General features: G+C 45.4%; 1 protein-coding gene across 6 annotated transcripts in view; it reads right to left on the bottom strand.

Moving 5' to 3' along the window:
- The window catches only part of MAEA (macrophage erythroblast attacher, E3 ubiquitin ligase), a 117,700-nt gene that overhangs the window by 58,177 nt on the left and 32,409 nt on the right, over positions 1–27,114 (bottom strand). For all 6 annotated transcript variants that reach the window (XM_075930929.1, XM_006122904.4, XM_006122906.4 and 3 more), the window contains exon 3: positions 17,250–17,453. In XM_075930929.1, the coding sequence (XP_075787044.1) occupies positions 17,250–17,453 (204 nt within the window). The remainder of the gene's footprint in view (positions 1–17,249; positions 17,454–27,114) is intronic.

Below are 27,114 nucleotides of genomic sequence, written 5' to 3' on the forward strand. Positions count from 1 at the left end.
CAAGGTACCCCTCTTCCCGAGGTTCGCAGCACTCAGAGAAGCGTATGATCCCCTCATTGGCCACTGTGAGGGGCATGCAGGGGCATGACAGGCAGGGAACCTGCCTGAGAGACCTGCTTGGCTGCTGATTGGGAGATGCCAAGGTAAGTGCCTCTAGACAGAGCCAGCACCCAGCCTCTCCCTTGCAACCCTTTGTCCCAGTTCACAACCCTAATCATCAGCACCCATACCTCCCCCTCTCCCCACACCTGCTTCCTAATCCTCTGCCTCAGGTTATAACCCTAACACCTGAACCCCCGCCCTGGGTCAAAATACTACGAGACCCTACACTCCTTCTGCACCCTTCCTTTAGGTCAAAATCCTCTCTTGTACCCATACTCCCTTCCAGACCCCAGTCTCCTACCCTGAGCTCCATTCTGCACCCAACCTCCATCTCAGACTCCAGACCTCCTCCATTAATATCATAGATGTGTCAGCCCTTGAACACTTCAATTCTTGGAGTGGCCCCCCATCAAAAATTATTGCCCACCCTTCCACTATATTGTGGTATGTCAGATTCAGCAGGGAAAGCTGCCAAAGTAGAAGAGGACAGCTTTCAGAGAATACTAGGGACATCTAATGTGAAAGATTCTCCTGTGGGAAAACAATGGCAAATTAAGGTCACATGGTTCATTGCAAAGGATCACGGCAATTGAAAGTATTAAGCCATCAGTGAATGCCTTCATCCTGAATATAGTTTCTAATTAGGGTGATCAAGTGTCTCATTTGGGTTCCAGAATAGTCTCTTCTTAAAGTTCTGTCCTGACTTTTTTTTTTTATAAACTAAAAAAGTGGGCATTCCCCCCCCCCATTTGCTTTTGTTGACTTGTAAACAGGATAAATGCCCAGTTTTGTGTGTCACACAAAAAAATGAATTGCAGTGTAGAGGAGCATACAAAGGGAGAGCAGTGGTTCCAGCTCCATGCTGTGGGGGAGTCAGGGCTCACAGGGATAGGGGAGGCAAGGTTCCAGCCAACTAGCCACAGCCTGGCATAGGGGGGCAGACAGGTTTCCAGCAACAGACTTGCAGACAGCTATGGTGGGACCCTCAAGTGAGCAGCCTGGGCCAGCCCTGTGGCTGGCGGGGGGTAGGATATGGGCCAGCCCCACACAGTGTCTTGTTTTCCCTTTGAGAAATATGGTCACCTTATTTCTAATGTGCCTCACACTATTGTGAATTATATATTTACAGAGGAAAACATACCTTCCGCTCAACCAGTGGGGAATCCCAGAAGAATCCACTGAGCTTCCTTAAATACTGAGCTGTTCTTAAAATAAACCAGGGATCTATACATTCATTAAATTTGCCTAATCAACAGTAACTGTGACTGAAAAACAGAGCCAAGAGTGACCTACTCAAATTCACAAATTATACAAACCTGGGAGGGTTCATCAATACCAAACTTTGAAGGACAGGATAAATGGTGTTCAATCTGGATTAACTCAAGAAACTAACTGTGGACTCAAGAGTGGCATTACTGTCTCCAACAGGAAGGAAAAGTCAACTTCAAGATATTCATGTCCATTTCAGAGGAAATACAAAATAAGATTGTGGCAAAGACCAACTTTCAGAAGTGATGATCACAATAAGAGTCTTAAATGTGATTCATGAAAAGTGACTATTTAGTTCTCCATTTTGTCTTCTACTAAACACCTGATGTACAGTTTTAGGGAAACATTTATTAAGAAAGCATTTTAAAAGTGTAGAAAAAGCGAAGAATGGAGTAACATATGGGGTAGGAGGGAAATGTATGAAAAGTTGACCCTAAGAAATGTGGTCTAGGAAATATCTGACAATTGATTAAAAGTAGGTAAAATTAAGTTAAGATGAAGCAACAGCATTTAAAAAAACAGAAACTGAATGAAAATTTGTCTAATATTAAACAATGGGATACTGTCTGCAAACTTGTGACAATGCATTTTTTGAGATATTCAAGGTAAGAATGTAAGTGAGTAATCAAGTAGTCAACTACCTGATAAACCTAGGCTTGAGTAGTCAAGTTGACTACTCGCTTCTTCCCCCCTTGCTGCCTCTGATACAGTGGCAGCAAGTGGAGGGAAAGCAGGAACCGGTACTGGGGGAGAGCCAGCTTAAGAGCTGGTTATCCCAGCAGTCTCTGCAGTGCTGCCTGCCCCAACCCTTGCACTGCTGCCTGTCAGAGGCAGCAGCAGTGGGGAGCGGGAGAGGCTGCCGCAAAGCAGCCTCTGCCCGCAACAGGCCCCTGTTCGCAGGGGAGACAGGCTGCAGCAGGCCTGTGGCCGGGAGGAAGCGGGGGAGGGTTCTGTCAACTCCTTCTACATTTAAACTGCAGAGACGCAGCGGTGCGAGCTGGGACTGAGCAAGCCTTCCCTTACTGACTGATCATGTAGTTGATAAAAAAAAATGTATCGACTATACAATTACTGAATTACTTGTCTTTTAACATCCTTCAAGGTTAGGTCACTATATACTTTTCCATTATTCAGAAACCATTGCAAATGGAATCAATGCTGTCATGATGCAACGGGGAAGAGGGAAATAAGATGGGGGACTTCAATCCTTTTCATATAATAGCCCCCTATTTTCGGCCACTTGCTAGTGCAGCTTCTCATTCTAGTCCCCATGGTGCTTTGAAAAGGTATCCAAACTGAAAATATTTCAACAGGAGACACATTCCTGTACAATTACTTAAGGGGTGGGGCTGTGCATTTTACAAAGTAAAGACATTAGAGGGGAAACAATTATGCACACGCCACAAGAGATGAATCACAAGTGAAAAAGTATGATCAGCAGAACTGTTAGAGTGGTGTTATAATGTTGTTTTGTTTATAATGTAATTGTTGTAAATAGGTTGTGGGTACTGTGCACACTTAACGGAGCGGTTGCTGCCATCAGTAACTGAAAACAAAAATGGAGTTTCTGGACAGGACAGTTGCACTTTACCCACCTTGAGTGTTTGCACTCAGTACCAAAATTGCACTAGGCACGCAGATCCTTTGCGCCCAGCCTGAAATTGTGCACACCACCCTACACAACTTTACAGTTTACCTGCCAAAGGTTCTTAAAAAAAAAAAAAAAAAAAAAAAGCGCACTGCACCCAAGAGTGGGGGTGTCAATATTCCGGTCTGTGTCTGTGAGGACAGCACAGCACCACAGAGGGAAGAGGCATATAGATCATTCACAACTGCGGTGGGTTCCCACACCACGCTGTGGGGAAGGCTCAGCACTGGTGATCTGGGATACACCAAACAGAGATGTTTGATCTCTACCTGCCTCAGACCATAACATTGTCATCGTCCCTGAAACACTAGGTTGTAGTGAAGGCCCAACAAGAATCATCCCAGAACTGCAAGGGATCACCTGCGGTTCCTCCCTAAGGGTTAACCTGAGCCCAAAGGTAGAAGGTCGCAAGCACCAGTACCACCATTGGCAGCACAGAGACTTTTGTAATGTATAAATACCTTCCGGCTACGTCTACACTGGCATGATTTTCCGTTAAAAGCATTTTCGGAAAAGCGTGTCTAGACTGGCAGGATGCTTTTCCGAAAAAGCACTTTCTCCAGAAAAGCGTCCGTGGCCAATCTAGACGTGCTTTTCCGCAAAAAAGCCCCAATCGTCATTTTCGCGATCGGGCAAAAGTCCTTTTCCGGAAAACTGTTCCGGAAAAGGGCCAGTGTAGACAGCATAGTAGTGTTTTCCGCAAAAAAGCCCCGAGCGGGAACAGCATAGTTTTTCCGGAAAAGCACTGATGATTTTACATTAGATCGTCAGTGCTTTTCCAGAAATTCAAGCGGTCAGTGTAGACAGCTGGCAAGTTTTTCCGGAAAAGCGGATGATTTTCCAGAATAACTTGCCAGTGTAGGCACAGCCTACCTGTATTGGGGATCTTTCTGACTTCCTTCTCTTCTGTTTTGGGGTGGGGGTTGGATTTGTTCTTGTTCATGGGTTTGTGAAGAACAAGTCATGCCAAACTAATCTGATAGCTTTCTTTGATAAGATAACGAGCCTTGTGGATAAGGGAGAAGCGGTGGATGTCATATACCTAGACTTTAGTAAGGCATTTGATACGGTCTCGCATGATATTCTTATTGATAAACTAGGCAAATATAACTTAGATAGGGCCACGATAAGGTGGGTGCATAATTGGCTGGATAACCGTAGTCAGAGAGTTGTTGTTAATGGTTCTAAATCCTGCTGGAAAGGGATAACAAGTGGAGTTCCTCAAGGGTCTGTTTTGGGACCCATACTGTTCAATATCTTCATCAATGATGTAGATATTGGGATAGAGAGTACGCTTATTAAGTTTGCAGATGATACCAAACTGGGTGGGGTTGCAACTTCTTTGGAGGATAGGGACATAATTCAAAATGACCTTAGCAAGTTAGAGAAATGGTCAGAGGTAAACAGGATGAGGTTTAATAAAGAGAAATGCAAAGTGCTCCACTTAGGAAGGAACAATCAGTTCCATACATACAAGATGGGAAGCGACTGTCTAGGAAGGAGCATGGCGGAAAGGGATCTAGGGGTCATAGTGGACCACAAGTTGAATATGAGCCAACAGTGTGATGCTGTTGCAAAAAAAGCAAATATGATTCTAGGTTGTATCAACAGGTGTGTTGTAAGCAAAACTCGTGAAGTCATTCTGCCACTCTACTCTGCACTAGTTAGGCCTCAGCTGGAGTACTGTGTCCAGTTCTGGGCGCCACATTTCAAGAAAGATGTGGAGAAATTGGAAAGGGTACAGAGAAGAGCGACAAGAATGATTAAAGGTCTAGAGAACATGACCTATGAAGCCAGGCTTCATGAACTGGGCTTGTTTAGTTTGGAAAAAAGAAGATTAAGGGGGGACATGATAGCGGTTTTCAAATATCTAAAAGGGTGTCACAAGGAGGAAGGAGAAAATTTGTTCCTCTTGGTTTCTGAGGACAGGACAAGGAGTAATGGGCTTAAAGTGCAACAGGGGAGGTTTAGATTGGACATTAGGAAAAAATTCCTAACTGTCAGGGTGGTCAAATATTGGAATAAATTGCCAAGGGAGGTGGTGGAATCTCCCTCTCTGGAGATATTTAAGAACAGGTTAGATAGACATCTGTCAGGGATGGTGTAGACGGAGCTTGATCCTGCCTTGAGGGCGGGGGGCTGGACTCGATGACCTCTCGAGGTCCCTTCCAGTCCTATTATTCTATGATTCTATGATTCTATGCACTTCTCAATTAAAATCTTACAATATATTAGTCAACTTTAATCAGGACTCCAAGCGTGATTTTTTGGGGGAGAAATCACCGGTGATCAGATACGGTGTCAGGGGCCTCCCTTCTGGTAACCAGAGCATTTAACATCATCAATCAGATCCCTTATCCTAAATTCTAAATTAATTCAAAAGATGATGCTTGTTACTGAGACTCTGGGGTAACAGAACAAGATGAAAAATTTGAGCACCTGTAGAATCAGCAGCATTGATTTTAACACATAATAAAAGATGAATCACCAAGCCTTAATGTCAACACCCACAATGATCTCACTGCTGAGTAGGACTATAAATTACATATTGCACAATTGTACTCACTAGTCTTGTAAATCCAAAAATAAGGGACCATGTCATCCTTTAAAAAACTCTTGACATATTATACAAATATTTTATTTAAGACAGAAGACAAAGGATCAAATTTCTTTGACAGTGACTGCTACTGATTGTTCTACGGATTACTTACAACACTGTTTCACTAAAATTGAATTTTACTATTGATGAATGACAAAAATGTAATTATAATATGTAATGTTGAAGAACATGGAAACACGTCTAAATTAACAGACACCTCTGCCAGCAACTTAGATTTATATATGGGTTTGCAAATAAAACTATGCATTTCTGATGTTGGCTTTGTAGGCCAAGGTCATATCAGAATAAAAAAGATTACTCAATCTAACAAACTAATACTGATGAGCTTAATTTATATGCCATTATATACCAAAATTCTAAATCTAGCTTTTATTCCTCTACCTGAACTACTTATCAGCTTATTAGGGAGCCAGAAAAGCCACCCACAAATCTATATAAAATGAACATGTATGAGAAACCCAGATTATTTACTCTGCATTATTTGGACACAGACATTTTCAGTCCTCAATTGTATTTTGATATTACTTGTGAAATTCATCTAATTCATGTTTTGGATTTTTTTTTTTTTTTTTTTTTTTTTTTTTTTTGGAAAAGGAATCTTCTTGCTACACATTGACCATTTAATGTTAGTTTATTTCCTATTTTATAAATAATCTGTATTTAAATTTTGCATACCAAAAGAATTTTATTTTTATATTTTCCCTTAAACTGGACATCTGCATAGCTCTGAATCCATTGAGGCAGGGGTGGGCAAGATATGGCCCGGGGGCCAGATCCAAACCACCAAGCCTTTCAATCTGGCCTGTGGCTCACCCCAATGGACTCATGGGGCTAAGAGCAGCTGGCTGCTTCATTTGCCTCTCTGCACTGGGGGTAGGGGAAAACTTTGTGCACTGTAAACCCCCTCCTTCACTCAAATTCCCTCTCAGGCCCCACACTGTCTCCTATTCCCCTACACCAAGTCCCTTTCTGCACCCATCCTCCATCCCACACCCTGCACCTCCTCCATAGAAAAGTGTGTTTACCAAATTTTAGACTGCATCCCCCCCAAAAAAAATTATTGCCTACCCCTGCATTAAGGTTTTCTAGGTTGTTTGCATCTAGCACCTTCCTCTGCAATAGTTAGGGTTGTCAAAATTCTGATTGCAGAAAACTGAACACTGCCCCTCCCTTTGCCTGAGGTCCCACCCTACTGTTTCTGAAGCCCTGTCCCCACCCATTCTATCCCTCCATCATTCACTTTTGGCTAAGTCTACACTACATCTCTCTTGCACAAAAGCCTATGCAAATAAAGCATGGATTAGCATATTGCTGCGCATCATTTGCATAATTAATTAGGGGCCATTTTTGCGCAAGAGGCTTTTGCACAAAAAGGAGCTGTCTACATAGCTCCTTTTTGCGCAAAACCACCCTCGCTCACCCCCACTCCGTCACTTTCACTGAGTTGGGGCAAGGGGTCAAAGTTTGGAAGAGAGCTCCAAAAGGGGGTGCAGCCAGAAATAAGCGGTTCTCTCATTGTCAGTACTGAGAAGGATGGAGAAAGGAGCTCCAGCAGGGTGTATGGGGTCTAATGTGGGGCCAGCGATGAGGGGTTTAAGGTGCTGGAGGCAGCTCCAAGCAGGGGCCAAGGTGTTGGGAGTGTGTGGGGGGATACAGCCTCTGGGAGTTTGGGTGCGTAAGTGGGTTCACGTAGGGCAGGGGTATAGGAGGAGGTATGGATTCCCGAAGGGGCTTTCAGTGCAGGAGGGTGCTCAGGGCAAGGAACAGGGGGTGGGAGACGAGAGAAGGTTCAGGCACCAGGCAGCACGTATCTCAGGTGGCTCTTGGAAACAGCTGGCATTTGCGTCCGACTCCTACGAGGAAGCACTACGAGGCAGCTCTGTGCACTGCCCCTGTCTGCAGGCACTACCACCGCAGCTCCCATTTTTCATGGCTCATGGCAAATGGGAGCTGTGGAGCCCCCATGGCCTCATCTCCATCCTGGCCTCCTCCACGAGCCACATGGAGCCAGGGCAGGCACAGAGTTTGCCTTAGCTCTGCTGCACTGACAACCAGACTTAACTGTCTGGTCATTGGTGCTGATCAGAGTCATCAGGATCCCTTTTCAGCCACGCATTCTGGTCAGAAACCAGTCAATTTATACGGCAAACTAAGAACTGCCATTAATACAAAAGCCTGCTAATAACGGTTATAGGACAGATATCTGAATCTACCACTGATTACGTTAACATCCACTCAACACTGAGTGAAGACATGTCCAGATTACCAGCTTCCTCTTTGGCAAATTTCATGCATAACGTTTTCCATTGTCAGAGAGCTGCCGGAGAAGTGGCATATATCTGGATACCCAGGAGTCAGAAAAGCTTAGCTGCTATTCAAGTCTCAAGATCATACAGAATATCTCCGTTACAACAAAAGACTCAATACAAACAGGCTCAAGATTGCCAACAGTTACAGCAGCGTTTCTCAAAATGTGGGTTGCGACCCCGCTGGATTCAGTTTCGCAAAATGCGTTAGGCAGCTGCCGGCAAGCCATGCAGCGTGGCCGGGGCCACGGGACTCCAGGGCTATGTCTACATTGGCAGCTTCTTGCGCAAGAATATCTTGAGCAAGGGTTCTTGTGCAAAAAGTCTTGCGCAAGAAAACATCCACACTGCCATGTGTGAGCTGTGCTTTTGCGCAAGGGCATCCCTGGCAGTGTGGATGCTCTCTTGCGCAAGAAAGCGCTGATGGCTGTTTTAACCATAGGGCTTTCTTGCACAAGAAACCCCTGTGGAGCGTCCACACTACGCTCTTGTGCAAGAGCTCCTGCGCAAGAGAGCTTACACCTGTTAGAAAAGAGCACAGCTCTTGCGCAAAAAGCCCTCTCTTACCATGCCATACCATACCATAAATCACCTTGCACAAGAACCCACCAGTGTAGACATAGCCCAGGAGCGCAGCTCACCTGCAGGAGGCGGCAAGGCAGCAGGAGAGTGAGGCTGGGGCAGGAGCGGATGCACGAGGGTTGCCTAGCGACTGAAAGCTCCCCAGCTGGGAGAGGGCGGGGTCCCTCAGGCAGTGGGCTGGGGGACTGGGTGGGACAGAGGACCCGGAAGCAAATAAGGGCATGTGGGGGTCAGAGGAGGCGGCAGAGGAATCATAGAATACTAGGACTGGAAGGGACCTCGAGAGGTCATCGAGTCCAGTCCCCTGCAGAGAAGAGAAGAGAAGAGAAAAGAGAAGAGAAGAGAAGATTTAAACCCCAAGAGGGCAAGGAGTCTGGTGAGAAGGGGGGAGGAAGCGACCCAGGGCAGTGGGGGGAGGGGGAGAAAAGGAGTCACACAAATTAATTTAGCATTTTAGGGGGTCTCGCTATCACAAAGTTTGAGAACCCCTGAGTTACAGGATTGTAACTGACAAGTGCCTCATGGATTTTTTTGGATGAATCAAGGAAAAAAAATATAAGCTGATTTGTGGCATTCCAGCTCTGAGAAAGGTAGAGGGAGGGAAGGTGTGTCAATCAGGAGATCTGGCGCTCTGAAAGTAGGGAAGGAGTAGGAAGTGTGGGGCTCCAGTGCCCCAGTGCGTGAGGGGCTGTGGGGGAGGGGGACAGACAGAGGGTCCCCGGCCCGCAGGCAGAACTCCAGTGGGCCACACATGGCCTGCAGGCTGCAAATTGCCCACCACTGGAATTAGTTTCAAATTAACTTGGCCTTTTCTTGCCTTCGTATTACTGTATTTCCTTCCAGGAGGATTATTTTTGTGGAGCCATGTGTCAACTTATTTGGTGAGCCAGCAGCCTCTCTTCTGCTACAGAAAATAAAAGGGGTCTCGAGCCCACCACATCCACTTGTAAATTAGTAAATTCTGAGCAATCACTGAGTATTAACATTCCCTTAGTTTGCACCACAAGAAGAAAGGGTACTGCTGAGCAACAGTTTGCTCTGATTATATTTAAATTCTGGCTCACTTAAAGAACACACTGGTTTTGTGTTTCAGTGAGAAGCCAGTTTGTTAAAAACTCTTAAAGTTTTAAACAGTAATGGATCTACTTCAAAAGAGTAAGATGTGACAGACACTCTTTGCATTAGTGTTTTCACTTTCCTCTAATGAGAAGTTGTCTACATGGGAAGCCTGTCCCCATTTTGTCAAAATCTGGTTTCCACCTAAGTCAGTATTTTAACATCTGAAAGTCTGGCCAGACAAAAGTGAATAAAAAAGCTGTTCAAAGCTTCCTGAGAGTACTCAGGACTGTGAGTCCCCTAGTTATCCATCTTACTCATTGAGAAAGAGACTTGTTGATGCTAAACTGAGTGTCAAATCCCTGTTATGTCAATGTTAGCCACCCAAACAATCCTCTCAAAAGCACCACCAGACTTTACTAGGGCGGTCAGGTAAACTTTAGGTGCACCCCACCCTTAAGCCTCCTTGAGAAGCATTGCCTGGTAGTATCCAGCTCTTGGCAGAAGACACGCACAGACAGTGAGATGCTCACTATGAGAACAGTGCACACACCAACATGTTTAGTGCAGCTAAGGATTTACATTTAATATTACAGCACTGCAATGAATTTATAATAAAGCCAAGACTAAATGTATTAATAATAAAGATCAAGCAATATTGAGCAAAGAAGGCAAATGTGAGTAGCCCAATGTGCAGCAAAGCATGGCATGGACTGGGTTTGGAGCAAGGATAATGGAAATAGAATTGGTTACAAAAAACCCACAGAAGTAGGGATACAAATGACTAGCTGACTATCGTCGCTTCCCCCCTTCGCAGCAAGGCCTCTATCAGAAAGAGGAGGGGGAAGGGCAGAGTAAGGGGTGCTTCAAAGTGGCAGCGCCGTGTGGAGCCTGGGGCCAGACCCTGGATTCCACACAGTGCTGCCGCTTTGAAATGTCATGTGCAGCCCGGGGCCATTTGGGAGTCCCTGACCTGGGCTGCACACAGCGTTGTCAAAGCGGCAGCGCTGTGTGGAGCCCAGGGTCACCTGAAGACTCCCCTGCTGACCCCATGCAGTGCTGCCGCTTTGAGATGCCCCATGGAGCCTGACGCTGGGGTCCCCACAGCGTTTCAAAGCTGCAGTGCTGCATGGAGCCCAGCGCAGAGGACTTAGAGTCCCCAGCTGACCCTGGACTCCATGTGGCATTGCCACATCAAAACACCACAAGGAGCAAGGGGCCAGCGGGGGACTGTTTGAGTCCCTCACTGGCTATGTGCTCCCAGCAGTGCTTTTACCTTTGAAGAGTAGCAACAGCCCACAGTGCATAACTATCACTCCCCAGATTGCCTCTAAATGGAGCAACCTGGTGTCTGTTTGTTAATATAATGCATTACAGTGGTCCTGTGAACCACTGAATCTATGATAAAGTGCCAAAATGTGTGACAGGCATTGTAGATGGCCTGAAGCTCCAGCAAGTCTATATGGTGTGAGGCCTCCCACTTCAAGCAAAGTCCCAGGACTTTCAGCAACCCGAGGTATGACCCTCCAACTCATCAATGAGGCACTGGTAACAACTGCATTGGCTGGCAAGAGCTGGTCAAAAGGAAAGCATTGGCAAATGTTCTCTAGATGCATCCGCCACCTCGAGGAGTTGAGGACCAGGAGAGAGATGAATAAATCTGTCTAGAACAGAGCTTTTCAAACTGTGGATTTGGACCCCCAGAACTTGTTGGGATTCAGGGCCAAAGCCCAAGACCAAGGGCTTCAGCCTGGGTGGCAGGACTCAGGTTACTGGCCCCATGCCTGCGGCTTAAGCCCTTGGCCTTTGCCCCTTCCTCCACCACTCCACCGGACATGGAAAGGCTTTGGCAGGCTCAGGCCTCTCCTCCCTCCTGGGGGCGCTGTAGCAATTTTTGTTACCAGAAGAGGGTCACATTCAATGAATACTGAGAACATTGGTTCTAGAAAACAACAAACAAGCAAGACAGTAGACCATCCTGAGCCACATCTGAAGGAGGTAAAAATGAAAGTTTGCAAACTGAACTGCTTGCCAGTGGACATGTGATCTAACAGCCTCAGATACTTAAACTGATGTGGAATGTTCAAACTGCAGACACAAAATGGTGAATTAGCTAAAAAGAAAAAAAAAGGTCATTGACAGAAATGTTTGACATTGTGGAATCGAGTTCGTCCAATGAACTTCATTGAGTGAGACCCAAGTTTGATTTTGCAATGTTTAGGATGAGACCCAGATGGTTTAGTAAGTGCAATGTGGAGCCAACATGAGCAAGAACTTCCTTTCTGGATCTGCCCTTCAGTAACCAATCAACCAGATATGGAAAAAAATATGAATTCCTCCCTTTCTGAGATACATCACATGAATGACCATGAAGATGATAAAATCTAGAAGGCAAAGGAGAGGCTGAATTAAAGTACTGAGTTTTGAAAGTGGCATTCTGCCATGACAAACTGAAGGAACTTTCATGTGGCCATTTTGCCAATCCACGGAAAACACCCTGAAGGTCCAAAGCAGCCAGCCAGTCATTCTGAGAAAATGTGGGGGAAGACAGTAAATAAAGTGACCACCTGGAACCTTATGAACATGATACAGTAAACTTCCGGTAACCCGGCACTTTAGGACTCGGGGGTGCCGGATTATCAGATATGCTAGACTATCGGAAAGGGGGGCTATGAGGGGTCTGAGGTGGAGTGTGGGGGGGAAGACACCGCCCCTAGGCGCTGCGGGACCAACCCAGCAGCACCCCAGCTGCTCTGCCCCAGGCATCCCAAAGTCAGCCGCTGCTGAAACTGATCAGCAGCTAACTCCAGGAAGCCTGGGGCAGAGCAGCTGGGGTGCTGCCGGGTTGGTTCCGCAGCCCTGAGGAGCGGCGCTACGGGACCAACCTGGCAGCACCCCAGTTGCTCTGCCCCCGGCTTCCCCAATTCAGCTGCTGGTCAGTTTCAGCAGCAGCTGAATCAGGAAAGCCGGGCGCAGAGCAGCTCCAATTGTCCAGCTGCCCAGAGCACTTCCGGGATCCCGATGGTGCTGAACCATCAGGAGCGCCGGAGCATCAGATGCCGGACCAATGGAGTTTTACTGTATATTTATAAAGTCTGCTAAGGTTGAGGATAGGTTTTATTACTCCTTTGGCTCTGGGTACGAAGAAATATTTGGACAAGAAGGTTTGACCTGGTTGTTCCAGCAGACTATCCACCACTGCTTTCACTGCTGTCATGAGTGGAAAGTAGGAAGTGAGGGAGGATTGGTGTGTACTGTCTCATGTAGTCAGAGAAGCAGCTATATGTGAGCGCTGCCCCTTTCTGGGTACTGCCAGGAAAACTTCTCTGCCTCTGATCTGCTGGGCACGCACACCCAAAAATGGAGTATATGGCTACATCTGCTTGAGGAAGGTCTTCAGCAGTCTATACTCCTTTGTCTAAAATGTTTTCTCACCCTCAGACTTCCTGAAAAGCTTGCTGATTTTTCAGTCAAAGTGTGATCCAGAATTTTCCATGAATCATCCCCATCATCAGTGAAACAGACAATAAAAAGTCCTTGTGCTTTTATTTATGTTTTCTCCAAACTCATTCTTTTCATTCCTGACATAAGACAACCTGCCCTGTGGTTTTAATCTCCAGTGTCTTCCCACACTAAATTCACATCCTCCTGTCAACCTGGCTTTTCCTGTTGTTGACTGGCATAAAAACGAAGCTCCCAGTGTGTTTTGGATTTTTCAAAGTTCAATTTACATCAGAGATGTAGACAGATAAATTAACATTCCTTTGTCTACGACAAACTTGTTTATCAACTCTGCCTGTTGTATGATTTATACATATTTTAGCACATACATATAACTTAATTATCATGCATACATACATCATTTACAATAGCCAGTGAAATATAAGCTTTCATTGGACACCTCAAACACCCCTCTTTACAAGTACTACAACAGTAACATGTCAGGTGTAATGAATATCAGATCTGAAAGGAGCTGCTGTTGAAAGCAGTGAACCCTTTGCCAATTGGCACTGAGCAGGTTTTAGGGTCACAGATTCTTCGTTAACTCTACTAAATTTTATTTCAACAGTTAAATGATTCAGACATTAGGCAATTAATTTAGATTAGATAATTAGTTTAGAACTGACGGCAGCAGTCAGGTGCTGATGAACACAAATATTTTAATCTAAAAATAGTTTTCACATTTGCTAACAGTTATCTCTACGGCAGATGGAAGTGGAAAGTCCAGAGGCACCGTTCACTCCCGCAATGCATTGAAACAATCCCCCTTTAGCCATGTTTTGCCTTTTCAGTTTAATACTCAACTGGACCTACTACAGAGGGAAATAATCTCCTTAACCTCATCACTGGTGTATTTCTAGTCTATATGAAGGCATGATGATGGAGAAGCCTCTGTCCATGATGGAGTCCAGAGCAGCCTCTGTCCATGGTGAACCCTCACACAAGGCAAGGTCCCCTTTCTTAATCAGTTAACTAGTTAAACAATAGGTTTAAACAGTTAGTCAATTAAACAGGATTTTACATCCCTATATCTGATGTTCTACTATTAGATAAGATTGTTCTACTCATTTTTATGTCCTTATCGCTCCTCCTACCCCCATTCATTTTATTTATTGAAGACATTGTTGGCCAAACAAGATCAGAGTGGTTGAAAGAGGCTTGGAACTAAATCAGCTTGGCATTAGAAGCAAACAAACATTTACAGTAATGCTGTAGCTTTTGGAATGGCTATCAACTACGTTCTCCCTTTCTAAAAGGTGTTCAATCTAAAAATATTCCCTCCCCTGGAAATTGAAGAAAGCCAGAATACCACACATGCTGCTAAACTACCACCACTTTACTCCTCCTCAGAAATGCATTTTTTTAACAGCAGCAGTCAGTGTTGCCTGTAAGCTGAGCATTTGCGGGGAGGCTCCCAGGAGAGATCCAAATGCCACCCAGCAGAATACCCATAGTTTGCAGCATGTGCACCACCAGTAGAAATACATCTGCACATGCCTCCATGCACATAAAATTTATTCTGCACATGGATGGAAAAAATTAGAGGAAACACTGGTACCAGTCAACATTGTCTTTCTCCAGAAGTGCCAGTACAGCTTACAAAAGACAGAACTATGTAGCATTTTAAAGACTAACAAGATGGTTTATTAGGTGATGAGCTTTTGTGGGCCAGACCCACTTCCTCAGATCAATATGTGGAAGAAAATCAGCACAACCATATATATACCAAAGTGATACAATAAAAAAAAAAAAAAAGTGAATGCACGTGAAATTGACAAATCAAATTTTAGAACAGAGTGGGAGTGAGGGGAAAGGTAAGTTTCTGTGAGGTAGTGACATAGGGGTGATAACTGGGGAAGCTATCTTTGCTAATTTCACCTGCGTTCACTTTTTTTTTTATTGTATCACTTTGGTATATATGGTTGTGCCGATTTTCTTCCACATATTGATCTGAGGAAGTGGGTCTGGCCCACGAAAGCTCATCACCTAACAAACCATCTTGCTAGTCTTTAAAGTGCTACATAGTTCTGTCTTTTGTTTCAGCTACACCAGACTAACACGGCTGCATCTCTATCACTATAGTACAGCTTACAGTACTGAGTCTGGGACATTTCTGAGTCCTAGTGGCACTCACCCACACAGCTTAGTTTCTAAGGAGAAAGACTCCAAAATTCTCAGAACAACCTACTTCTTTATAAAACATTATATTCACTTTCCTCTAAGTTGCAGTTGCTGGTGGAACACAAAAGCCTTCCAGGATTCAGTATAGATCAGCACCTTACATAAATAAGCCATGCAAAGGAATAATGTAGTAAAGAAATTTTACTGCATGATGATGTGAAACTTACTGGTCCCAATGAAAAAAACCTGCTATAAAAGGGGGCTGCTTTGCCACAGTTTTTGGTTCTCATCCTGCCAAGACTGGAGCATCAGTGCAGACCAATAAAGCTCCTCCCTATCAATGGGAGGTGCCTGCCTTGAACTAATTTCAAGGCTTTCCTGTAGTGGGGATACACTATTTCAATTTTATAATGTCAGGAGTTAAATCAAATTTAGTTTGAGATAATCTTCTCATGTAGACATGTCCGAAGAGTAGGATTTGGGCTTGGGAAAAGAGTGATATGCGTTATGGATTTGACTGTCCCCCACATATCAGACTATATTCAGAGCAAAGCCTCACACTGTGGTCTTAAACGTCTGCATGTTGGAACAGGAGAGGTGACCAAACAGAATTTATGACGGCACAAGTCAGTAGCCTTGGGGAGGAAACGTATATGGTCATTACCAACTGTAGAAACCTTTCCCAGAGGATTAAAGTTAGACATTATTGAGGGCCTGTCCATCTGCTCCTACAGGACTTTGCAGGCAAGTCAACAAACTTACACGTTGAATATTGGAAAATGGATTGGTAAACAGAACATTGACTGGTGTGTGTATGGGTAAGCATATGATAGCTGTTTTACTATGATATTCTTAATAAACCCAGTGTATTCCGTCTTTCCCTATAAAGATCCCATGTGTTTCTTATAAGTACAGGCAGTCCCCGAGTTACACGGATCCGACTTATGTCGGATCCGCACTTACGAACGGGGCTTTTCTCGCCCCGAACCCCCCGGGCAGCAGGACCACCCAGACGCGCAGTGGTCCCGCCACCGCATCCTCCGGGGCGAGAAAAGCTGCTCCGCGTGTCCCTGGTCTGCTGGGGACTCCCCCAGCAGACCAGGGACACCCCGAGCAAAGCCGCAGAGGCGGCGGGGTCCCGCGCCTCCAAGGCTTTGCTCCGGGTCTCCCTGGTCTGCTGGGGGGGGGGGGTAGCTAGTGCGCCCGCACCCCCCAGCAGACCAGGCTTTTGTTGTGGACGCCTGGGGTAGAGCAGCTGGGGTGCTGCCGGGTTGGTCCTGGGGGGGCCTACCCGGCAGCGCCCCAGTGGTTCTGTCCCAGGCTCCAGATTCAGCCGCTGTTGAAACTGATCAGTGGCTGATTCCAGAAAGCTGGGGGCAGAGCAACTCTGCCTCCAGCTTCCTGTAGTCAGCCCCTGGTCAGTTTCAGCAGCAGCGGCTGAATCTGGAGCCAGTTCCGAGTCACATACAAGTTCAACTTAAGAACAAACCTATAGCCCCTATCTTGTACGTAACCCGGGGACTGCCTGTACAGCATGAAGCGTACAAATCCTCAAGTGTTGGCAAGATGATTCAGCAACGTCATGGAAACTTGTGAGTAGGAGAAAGGCAACACATACAATTAAGTGAAAGATGACCAGAGGATGTAAATAAAATGCATAAAATTGCTGCTTTGGAGTAAAACCATAAATAGGGGAAGACACTCTGGCTATAAAACCTGACACTAGTATTTAAATGAATTATTCCAAAGTATTTTATAATTCCAAGTGCCACTGAAGATGTTTAATAGTAGTATAGTACAACAGAACTCATAAGTTCAACATTAAGGCTCCAATTCTATTTAATACACAAACTATATCTAGAGAACAGAGTCTAGAAAGTTCTCTAAACCCATGCAACTGAAGTATTAAGAATACAGGCATGCTCTGTACACAAAATAGGTAGCATATCAACTGCTTTGCTTCCACTAATCTCCAATATAATTGACACTCAAATGCTCATTAGCACAGTATAAAAATCCGTACAGTATAAATATCTATACCAACCTCAATTCCACTTTGCCTGGCTAGTTTTACAGCTGTATTGTAGTAGCCACAGCGCAAGAGATGCTCCACCATCATGCGATCCATACGTTTTTTCTTCCACATATTTGCAGCTGCTGGCTGGTCACTGCTATGTTCTTTAAGGTGCTCAATCCTGCGTTTACAAAGTTTTGCACTCTCATCTTCAGCCTGGATAGATTCAACTGCCTACATTTAAGAAAGAATTGTCCAATTAAAATTAAAGCAATTTCAGCTTTACTGTATAATGTCTTTTAAATCAATATATAACTTTCACTGTACAATATGTAGAATATGCACAAAACAAACAATCCCTCTGTGCCAAAAAATTCATAGAATAGTCCATGAGATACATAAGGTTATTTCAGTAAGATAATTTTACCAGTTGCGTTGTATTTTTCTACACGTGTGCAGGAAATCTCAAAGTTGGGCCCAGCTTGAGACTTAAGTGCTACAGCAGTATACATCTTTAAGTGTTGACCTGAATTTATAATTTGTAATATATTACAGCTTGCCAATTATCTAACCAGAAGATACTTGTTTGGTTTTTTTCTTCCAAATTTGGGCTACAGAATCAGAGAATACAAGGAGCATAACCAGGACACTCACATTGAGAACAAAAGGAAATTTAAGATTTTTATTAAAAGAAATGAGTAATCAAAGCTCTAAATCAGAGCCACATAGAAGCAAGACAGTTACAGTTCCTGGTGGTAACATCCCTCGTCTAAAACGCTACTTAAATTAGCTAACTCACACCCTTCCTTGGAAACCTGATAGCACGTGACAGAGGACAGCTTCATTTCTGGTATACCCAGTGAGTTCAGTGGTCCAGTTTCCTCAAACCCAAACTGCTAGAGATGAGGATTAAGTGTTGAGTAGCTAATCTATGTACATAATACTGATTATCTCATCCTCAGAACCATTTTCTTTGGCTTAGATCACAATATCCATGTTCTGCGATAGACCTTGTGGTTACTGGCATGTTCTAGAACAGGGGTGGTGTGACGAGGCAGATATGCCCCGCACTGAAGGGGAGGGGGCTAAGTCACTGTGGGCAGAGGAAGTCCCGCCCTTCTTCCCAGACTGGGAACTCCAACTGCTGGAGCTGTATAAAAGCCAGGGGAGCAGCTCAGTCTGGGCCGACTGCCAGCAGGGCAGGTGGTCGGGTCAGAGCTCCTGAGCAGCCCCAGGAGCCACAGCTGCCACCACCACAGCCCAGGCAGCAGCTGCCGCAGCCCCAAGAGCCACAGCCCAGGCAGCAGCCGCCGTGGCCTCAGCAACAGCCCCGACACCAGGGATGGTAGGAAGCAACCCAGGGCAGAGGTTTGTCCCTCCGAGACCTCAGCACACTTCAGGGGGATGCACGCTGAGCAGGTAGTGGAAGTGTCCACTGCCAACAGGGCCCTAGGTTGGGACCCGGAGGAGCGGGAGAGCCTGGGTCCCCCTACCTCCCTGCCCTGCAAAGCTTGCTTCCCTGATAGCCAGGGGAGACTCACCAAAGGAGTAGGCCTCCAGGCCAGAAAATCTTCCAGAGGAAGACCACTGAACTTTGGGACTAGGCCAGTGGGCCGTATTTCCCCTGAGCAAGGGACACTCAAGGGTGAGGTTGATATCACAGGGGTGTGTCCCTCCCCAGGACCAGGAGGATGCACCCCGTGACAAGTGGGCAATAATGTTTGATGGGGGGGGAGGGCACACTCCAAGATTTTGCAAAGTGGCTGAGGGCCGCACTCTTCCATTATATTAATGGAGATGCGAGGTCTGGAATGGAGGTTGGGTTCATAAGGGAGCTTGGGGTAAGGGACTGGGGTGCAGAAATGAGACTGAAGTCTGGGAGGAAGTTGGGATAGAGCAGGCGGTTGTGACCTTGTTCTAGCTAATCATACAGATACAGGCCTGTAGGTTCCTTGCATTTACAGACAAGTATATGAAGTAACATGTACCGAAATTATTCACTACAAAAACAAAATCAGACCAATACAGAAAACAGATGCTTATATATCTCAGCCTAGCCCTGTGGGCTACAAAATAGAAAAAATATAAATGTGATCACTGAAGTAGCAGTTGCTACCATGTCTTACTATGCAACTTCCCCCCCACCCCCGGTTCTATAAACGTTTGTTTCCAATGGATCGTAACAGTGGAAACATACTGATCTTGCATCTCGTCAGCCATCATGTCCTCTTCCCCATACAGCTATGCTACTCTTCAGGAACCTAGTGCAGAGCAACCTGTATGACCTCTCCATTTTTGCTTTCTTTCATCCTCTTGCAGCAGTGGAGCTATGTACTGGCACTTGCATTAATGGACTCAGAGAATTTGGTCCTTACAGCACTTTTCAACCAAGGACCTCACATCCATTTAGAATCAAGTCTCAGCATCCTTGTTAAAAATCAGTAGGAATTATCTTTATTCCATACTCGTTGAGGACTTCTGCAGAGGGTGTCCTGATTCCAATGCTCCTAGCAACATGGGTTTCCTGCTAGACCCTTTACCTACTGCTTTACGTTAATCAAGCCAGGACAAGTTTTTCCCAGCCACTCTTACAATATGCCTAGCTCACAGAGTCAGCACAATGAAAGCCTCTTTCCACAGTAATGCTATTTTTACCACAATCACACACTTCTCTCCCGCCATCCTACCACAATTAGATGGCTGATTAATCATACTGCATACTTTAGTTAGCAATTAATTACAGCCACATTTGCAACTTAAGGCTAGGTACTTATGACTGCTACATATTATACCAGCCTCCCATTCAGATCCTACATAAAAAGTCAATGGGCACAACCTGCTTAAAGCCATTAATGGCAGTTTTGGGAAAGAATGGGAAAGCAGCATATGGAAGATGTACTGGTTTAACTTCTCTAGTTTTTTCTCCTGAAGACCCCAGTTTAAAAAAAAAAAAGTGTTTCACACTCTTACATGGAAATCCACTAAAAATGACAAGACTATTCATGGGAATGACAGTTTTGGGATGCCTCATCTTGGCCTTGTTAAGACACTGCAATCAGTGCCTACTAAGTAAACTTCCCTAGTTCTTGACTGACCTAAGCCTCGCTTTAGTTCAACCTGTTATATTAACCCAAACATAAGGAATTAAGAATAACAATTATTATAAGAATTTTTTTTGAGAGAGAGAATGGTTCACTGTAACTGAGCTAACTCCCACTCATTAGGGAGTTTCATTTCTCCTACAGAATTTTTCAAGTGTAAGGTCTGAGACAAATTGAAAAACAACAAAAACCCGAAAACCTAAACAGACTCTTGTTAAGTAAGTTGTGACTGTAGTGTTCCCTGTAAGCTGGTGTTTGGGTGGACACCCAGGAGAAATTTAAATGCTGGCCAACATTCAGTAGCATGTGTTTCTACTGGTGGTGCACATCTACACCTGCCTTGGTGTACATAAAGTTTATTTCACAAATGGATGGAAATAAGAGGGAACATTAGTTGTGAGCACTTCCAATTTAGCAAAGGAGAGTATTATTAAAGAAAATACTTTTGACTTGACAAAAAAAGAACATATGGATCTGAAAAAATAACACTCTGAGGCAAAGACAATAAAAGCCGAACTCTATACAACTCACCTGAAAAGACGTATGCATCCCCTTGGTTGAATTTACCTTGGCACCAGAGCAGCCGCCACTTGAACCACACTTCCCCACAAGTGACACCCAGAACTTACCTCATCAACAAAATTGTAGCAGAGAGACTTAAGAAAGTATCAGTATCTTCTCCTAATAGCCCTAAAAAGAGGTTAAAGGGGTTGGTAGAGGAGAAATGCAGAATTGGGACTTCTCCCAACAGAACCAGTGACATGCACACCAGAGATGCCCTCAAAGAACTATACAATCATAGGGTTGGAAGAGATCTCAGGAGGTGATCGAGTCCTGTGCCCTGCTCAAAGCAGGACCAAACCCAATTAAATCATCCCAGCCAGGGCTTTGTCAAGCCAGGACTTAAAAACCTCTAGGGATGAAGATTCCACCACCTTCCTAGGTAAGCCAGTCCAGTACTTTACCACCCTCCTAGTAAATTAATTTTTCCCTAATCTCCAACCTAGATCTCGCCCCTACCCCACAACCTGAGACCATGGTTCCTTGTTCTGCTCTCTCCATCCTCTTTGGAACCCCCCTTCAGGTATCTGAAACCTGCTATCAAATTCTCCTCTCTTCTGTAGACTAAATAAGCTCAAATCCCTCAGCCTCTCCTCACAAGTCTTGTGCTCCGGCTCCTAATAATTTTTGTTGCCCTCCATTGGACTTTCTCTAATGCACCCACAATCTTTCTGTAATGAAGGGCCCAGAATTGGACGCAATACTCCAGATGTGGCTGAATAAAGGGGAATAATCATTTCTTTAGATCTGCTGGTAATGCTCTGCCTAATGCACTCTAATTTGCCATTAGCCTTCTTGGCTATAAGGACTCAGTATTCAGTCCTTCTCCAAGCTGGGCTGAAGTGAGAGAGATGGCTTTTCACAGCACAAAATATAGCAGTACACAGTATCCAGGAATAGGTGCATGTTTTTCCTGTACGTTTTACCTGTCACAGGTCTGGGATCAAGTTAGGGATGCAAGAAGACTGGAGTAGTTGAAGCAGATTCTCCCAAAAACCTGCCCTAAGGTTGAACACATATCAAGCTTAACGTTCAGCAGCACCAGAAAAGTTAACTTTAATGGTTTCACTTTTGAAGAGTTTTATATCCAAGGATCTAAATTTTTATGTTAGCTGAAGAAGCAGAACTAAACTGGCAGGCTTTCAAACATTCTTGAGCTAATGACGGATATCTGAGTTCTGCTTGCAAAACGAATACTGATTTCTCATCCATACACGTTGAAGCAATTTAAGGAGAAATTAAGTATCATTACCTCCATTTTACAAATGGATAAACAGAGTCACAAGGAGGTGAAATGAAAATTGAAAACCAGTTGAAGTTCCATATTGGGAGCTGAGACTCTTTCTTCAATAAAGAAAGAAGAGTGTTCATGACAGGTAAACATCCCTCCACACTGTTTCAAGGCTCAGCCCTTAAGACTGAGGGGAGTGATTTCAGGGAGCAAAGTCTGAAAGGAGTGCGTGACACAAACAGCAGCTGCAGATCATTAGCGGTGACACTACCATGGAAGGAACCAGGAAGGGACTAGGGTTGCCAGATGGCTTAACACCCTGCCCCTCCCCCTCCCCCCCAAAAAAACACGGGGGGAAAAATTCTGTTGAGAAAAATAAAAGGGGGGAGACCAAAGTAGTTGAGCAAAACTTAAATTTAACAAAAAAACATGGACCCTTTAAGAAATGCCTTTGAGGCTTTTTGGCCCTAACAGGCTGACGGCGGCCAACCGTCATCTTGGCTTCCTGCTCTGGGCCAGTCAGCTTCCCTGCAGGACCAGGTAAGTACCAGTATTTGCTGAAAAAAAACCAGACAGGAGGCGAAAATACCGGACTGTCCAGGTCAATACCGGACACCTGGCAACCCTAGAGCGGAGCCGTGTGACGTAGACTTGGAGGGGAGCCATGGCACTGAGCTAGGCAGCAGAGCACGCCTGCAGGAGCTGGCACAGTCAGCCTGCCGCCTCAGCATATCCCTGGTATTGGAGCCGCGCGGAGCGGAACTGGCCAGAAAGGGGGGGGGGGAGAAGAGAGGCGTGGCTGGGAGCCGTGAGGCATGGCACAGAGCCAGGTGGCAGAGCTCCTGCAGAAGCTCATGGGGGTGGCCTGCTGGGACCCGGGGGGTGGGGGGGGAAGGGGAAGGGCGGAGAACCAGGAGCCGCGTGGCAAGGAGTCAAGCGGCAGAGCACGCCTGCAGGAGCTGGCAGGGGCGGCCGCATTGGCACGTGCACAGGAGCAGCAAGTTGAAAATCCCATGACAGACAGACAAGAACAGTGGCTGCTTAACAGAAAGATTGTCTCATAATAAAAAGAATTATACATAGCATCTATAGAGACACAACACACTTGTCTGGAGTCTAACAAGGATTTCTGCTATCTGGCTTTAATACCAGAATTTGGGTGGAGTTCATTGCATTGACCTTGCTCTCAAATAGTTTTGGCAGTTTTTAGTCTAAGTGCCACAGAAATATTCAGTACGTTTTCATTAAAGTCAATATAATAAAGATTTTGGGCACAGTTTTATCCTCACTGCACTAATATGTATCAGAAGATACTTTAGGGTTCAGGGCAGGCATGTCAAACTTGAAGCCTACGGAGGGCCGCACAAACGAAAACTGAGAGCTTTCAGGACCACCAAAGAAAAGGTACTTCCATCAGAAAGAATAATGATTTGTTACTATAGATTATGTTCTAGGTATATTTATAATATTTTGTCAGGTCTTGTTTGAATGTAATACAATAATTTGATATGTACAATTGTTATTTGCATCCATGAAGACTGAGTTTAAGGTGCTTCCGCCCCCCCCCCCCCTCCCGCTGTAACCCAATCCGCCTCCCCTCCCCCAGAGCCAGGCACCCTCTCCCCCCCGCTCTAACCTAATGCCTGGGTCCCGGAGTTGTCGTTGCCACCACCACACACTTCTCCCCCTAGGCGCTGGGACGCGTGCACAGAGCGGCCAGCTTGAGCAGTCTGGGCGCATGGCTCAGAACCAGCAGGAGCTGCATTTCTTTAATCCAAGAGCCACATGCAGCTTGAGTGCCGAGGGTTGGCCACCCCTATTATAAACAATGTAACCAGGTGGGCCGCACTTTGATAATTTATGAAGCTGTAGTTGCAAGCCACAAAAAAATTTGAATGGGCTGCATGCAGCCTGTGGGCCACATGTTTGACTAAGGTTACCAGGTAGCTTCAGAAAAAATACCAGACACACTTGATTGTGGGTGGGGACTGGCCAGGAGGGGAGCGGGGCTGGCTGGGAGGAAGTGCGGGGGCAGGGAGCAGGGCTGGTATGGGGGGAAGTCAGGGGCAGCGGGGCTAGCTAGGGGAGATCGGGGGGGCGTGGCTGGCAGGAAGCAGGGCTGGTCCGGGGGGGGGGGGGGCGCGGGGACGGTCAGGGGTAGTGGGGCTGGCTGGGGGATATGGGGGGGGCAGCTGGCAGGAAGGGGTTGGGGAGGAGCGGGGCTGGCTGGGGGAGATTGGGAAGAGGAGAACCGACCGGCAGGAAGCAGGACTTGCTGGGAAGGGGTCGGGGGGTGGGGGGGAGCAGAGCTGGCTGGCTGGAGGGAGGGAAGAATTGGCCAGCGGGTAGTGGGACTGACCTGGGCACATGCAGATCCCAGGGCGCTGCCTGTCCCATGCACAGTCCCAGCAAAGCACAAGCGAGTCTGGCTACGGCTCCACAACACGGTTGAACAGCGCTAAGGAGCATGGACAGGTCTTCTCCTCCTCCCCAAGGCATCACTCCTACGTCAGATGCAACCAGAGGCTCCCAGCACCTATCGTGCCCCGCCTCCCAGCCATGCCTCCTGTCCCCACCAGGCTTCCGTTGGGCGCCCAGCCGGAAAACCAGAAAATACTGGACACTGCACATGGCCAGTATTTTCTGAAGTTTTCTACTGGACAGAGGCCCCAAAAATTGGACTGTCTGGTTGAATACCAGACACCTGGCAACCCTAGACGGGACTTCTGACAGTCAGAAAGTGCAGTGTTCTCTCCATTCCTAGAAGTGTGAAAAGACCTGTTACATGTTCTGTGTTATTTTTAACCTTATGTATAGTTCTCTTGATTAAATAAACCTGCCCTAAGGATGTGGAATGTTACCAGAGTCCTTTGGTATTATGTAGACTGTCCTGCCCACTAATTTACAATAACCTTTAATCCACCTCAATAAGAGGTTTCAGACCTGTGCATAGGAGTTGAAGCCTGAAATACTATTATTACTGAAGATTTTCAATCTTTACATAGTCTTTGGACCAAACCTTTAGTCATAGTAAATTTACATAGCTCTTTTAGAGGTCATGGGGTTATACTGATTTACACCAGTTGAGAATTGGCTTTGTGTCCAAATTACATCTCAGTTTGTTGGATGTTTTTGTTTAGAATAAAGCGACACACTAAATCCTGTCAGACCTTGACTCAAGGTTTGAAGTTTGACGAGGTTTTCATTTGACTATCAGGTCAAAGTGACTCTCTTGGTTCTAACCATTCTCACTACTGAAATAATCAAGGCCAACAAAGGAGATATTCAGCATCAAGTCAAAGTTTGAAGGCAGGTCTACATTTAACATGCTGCACTGGTACAGCTGCATCACTGCAGCACTTCAGTGAAAACACTATTACACCTCTAGGGTAATTCTCCCGTATTCTCCTGTCACTGTAGTTAATCCACCTCTGCATGAAGATCAAACCTGAGACAGTCCCTACAAGTTCTTTAATCAAGGGGCTGTAGCAGATGATACTCTGGCAGCATCTCCTTCACATTTATGAGTAAAAGGCAGCATCTCTATTGGATGCAGCCAATGTCAGGTGAGAAAGTTGTCTCAGAAGGGCTGGTTCCAGGTATATACGTTGCTATTCTTCAAAGCAAAACCCCAGCCTGGTTATGGTCTATCATACAGACCACTGTTCTCTTTGTATTGCCGATTCTTTGTAGCACAAGATACTAACTAGGCTCTTTTCTAGCCTTATTATTTATACAAATTACATTCCAGATTCAGGCATATGTCTTGTATCTGATTTTTTGGGGAAGAATGTGCTTTAAAGCTATCAGAATAAATGTACAGATTGAAAAGGACATAGCTACCCATCTTTTCCTAGTGCTTTAGTCAAGGATAAAGTGTGCTCTTTTTGCAGTCTCTTCTACAGCTTTGTCGATGGCACTTCAGACCAGAACTTTAGCCGCTGTAAATGTACATAGCTCTATTAAAACTGATGGAGTTACACTGATTTATACAAGTTGAAAATCGGGCCCTTTGTGTCCAAATAACATCATCGATTCCAAAGCCAGAAGGGACCATGATAATTCATCTAGTATGAACTGCATAACACAGGCCACAAAGCTCCTCCAAACTAAGTCCTACAGTATATCATTTATAAACAATATCCAGCCTTGATTGCAAATTGTGCATTGGCAAAGTTTAAAACTGAAAAATGGATCTGTAGCTGGTGCTGATGGCACCTCCCCAACCTGCTAAAATGTACTGTTGACTCCCGGGGTGAAATCCCTTCTTGCCAACTTTCACCTGATGTAGAGAACTAGAATCTTTCCAGTTACCTGGCTGGACTGTTGTGAGCTCAGTTTATATGGGCATGGGACCATGCAGTAAATATTAGAAATATAGAACAACTGTTTTCTTGTCCAGGACAGGGAAGCTGCTTGTCCATGTTCTGTTGGTATATTTGGAGTCACTGCTACGTTAGAAGAGTCACTCCCCAACAGTCAGGCTTTGTGAGGACTATAGTCACATTAGATGCCATTTTGGCCCTCTGCTTGTTGTCAGAGAGACACAGAGTTCAAGAAGCTCCTGTATGTAGCATATATGAACCTTAAGATTGCATTTTATTCAGCTGAGTCCTGCTTTGGAAGTTCTTAAAGGGTGTAGGTATCCCAAACAATCTGTTGGGCTTGATTAGCAAGCTGCATAATGGAACTGCTGCCATGTATGTCTGGGGAATTGGATATCAATACATTTTAAAATGAGTATTTGGTGTCAGGTAGGACTGAGACTTGATCCATGCACTCTTTTCTTGGGCAATGGATTTCATAGTGCAGCATTCTATCAGATCCATAGGCATTAAGTTCAGTGATCTCTTGCTCTCAGACCTTGATTATGTGGAAGTTGGGGCTCTGTACTAGAGGAGCATCATCACGTTTCACAAGGCACTCCAACAAATAGAGGAGTCGGACAAAGTCAACCTCCAAGTTTCATGGCCAAAGAAACAACTTCACTAGCTAGGATCAG

This window comes from Pelodiscus sinensis, chromosome 5 (genome assembly GCF_049634645.1).
Source record: "Pelodiscus sinensis isolate JC-2024 chromosome 5, ASM4963464v1, whole genome shotgun sequence".
NCBI classification, from domain to species: domain Eukaryota; kingdom Metazoa; phylum Chordata; order Testudines; family Trionychidae; genus Pelodiscus; species Pelodiscus sinensis.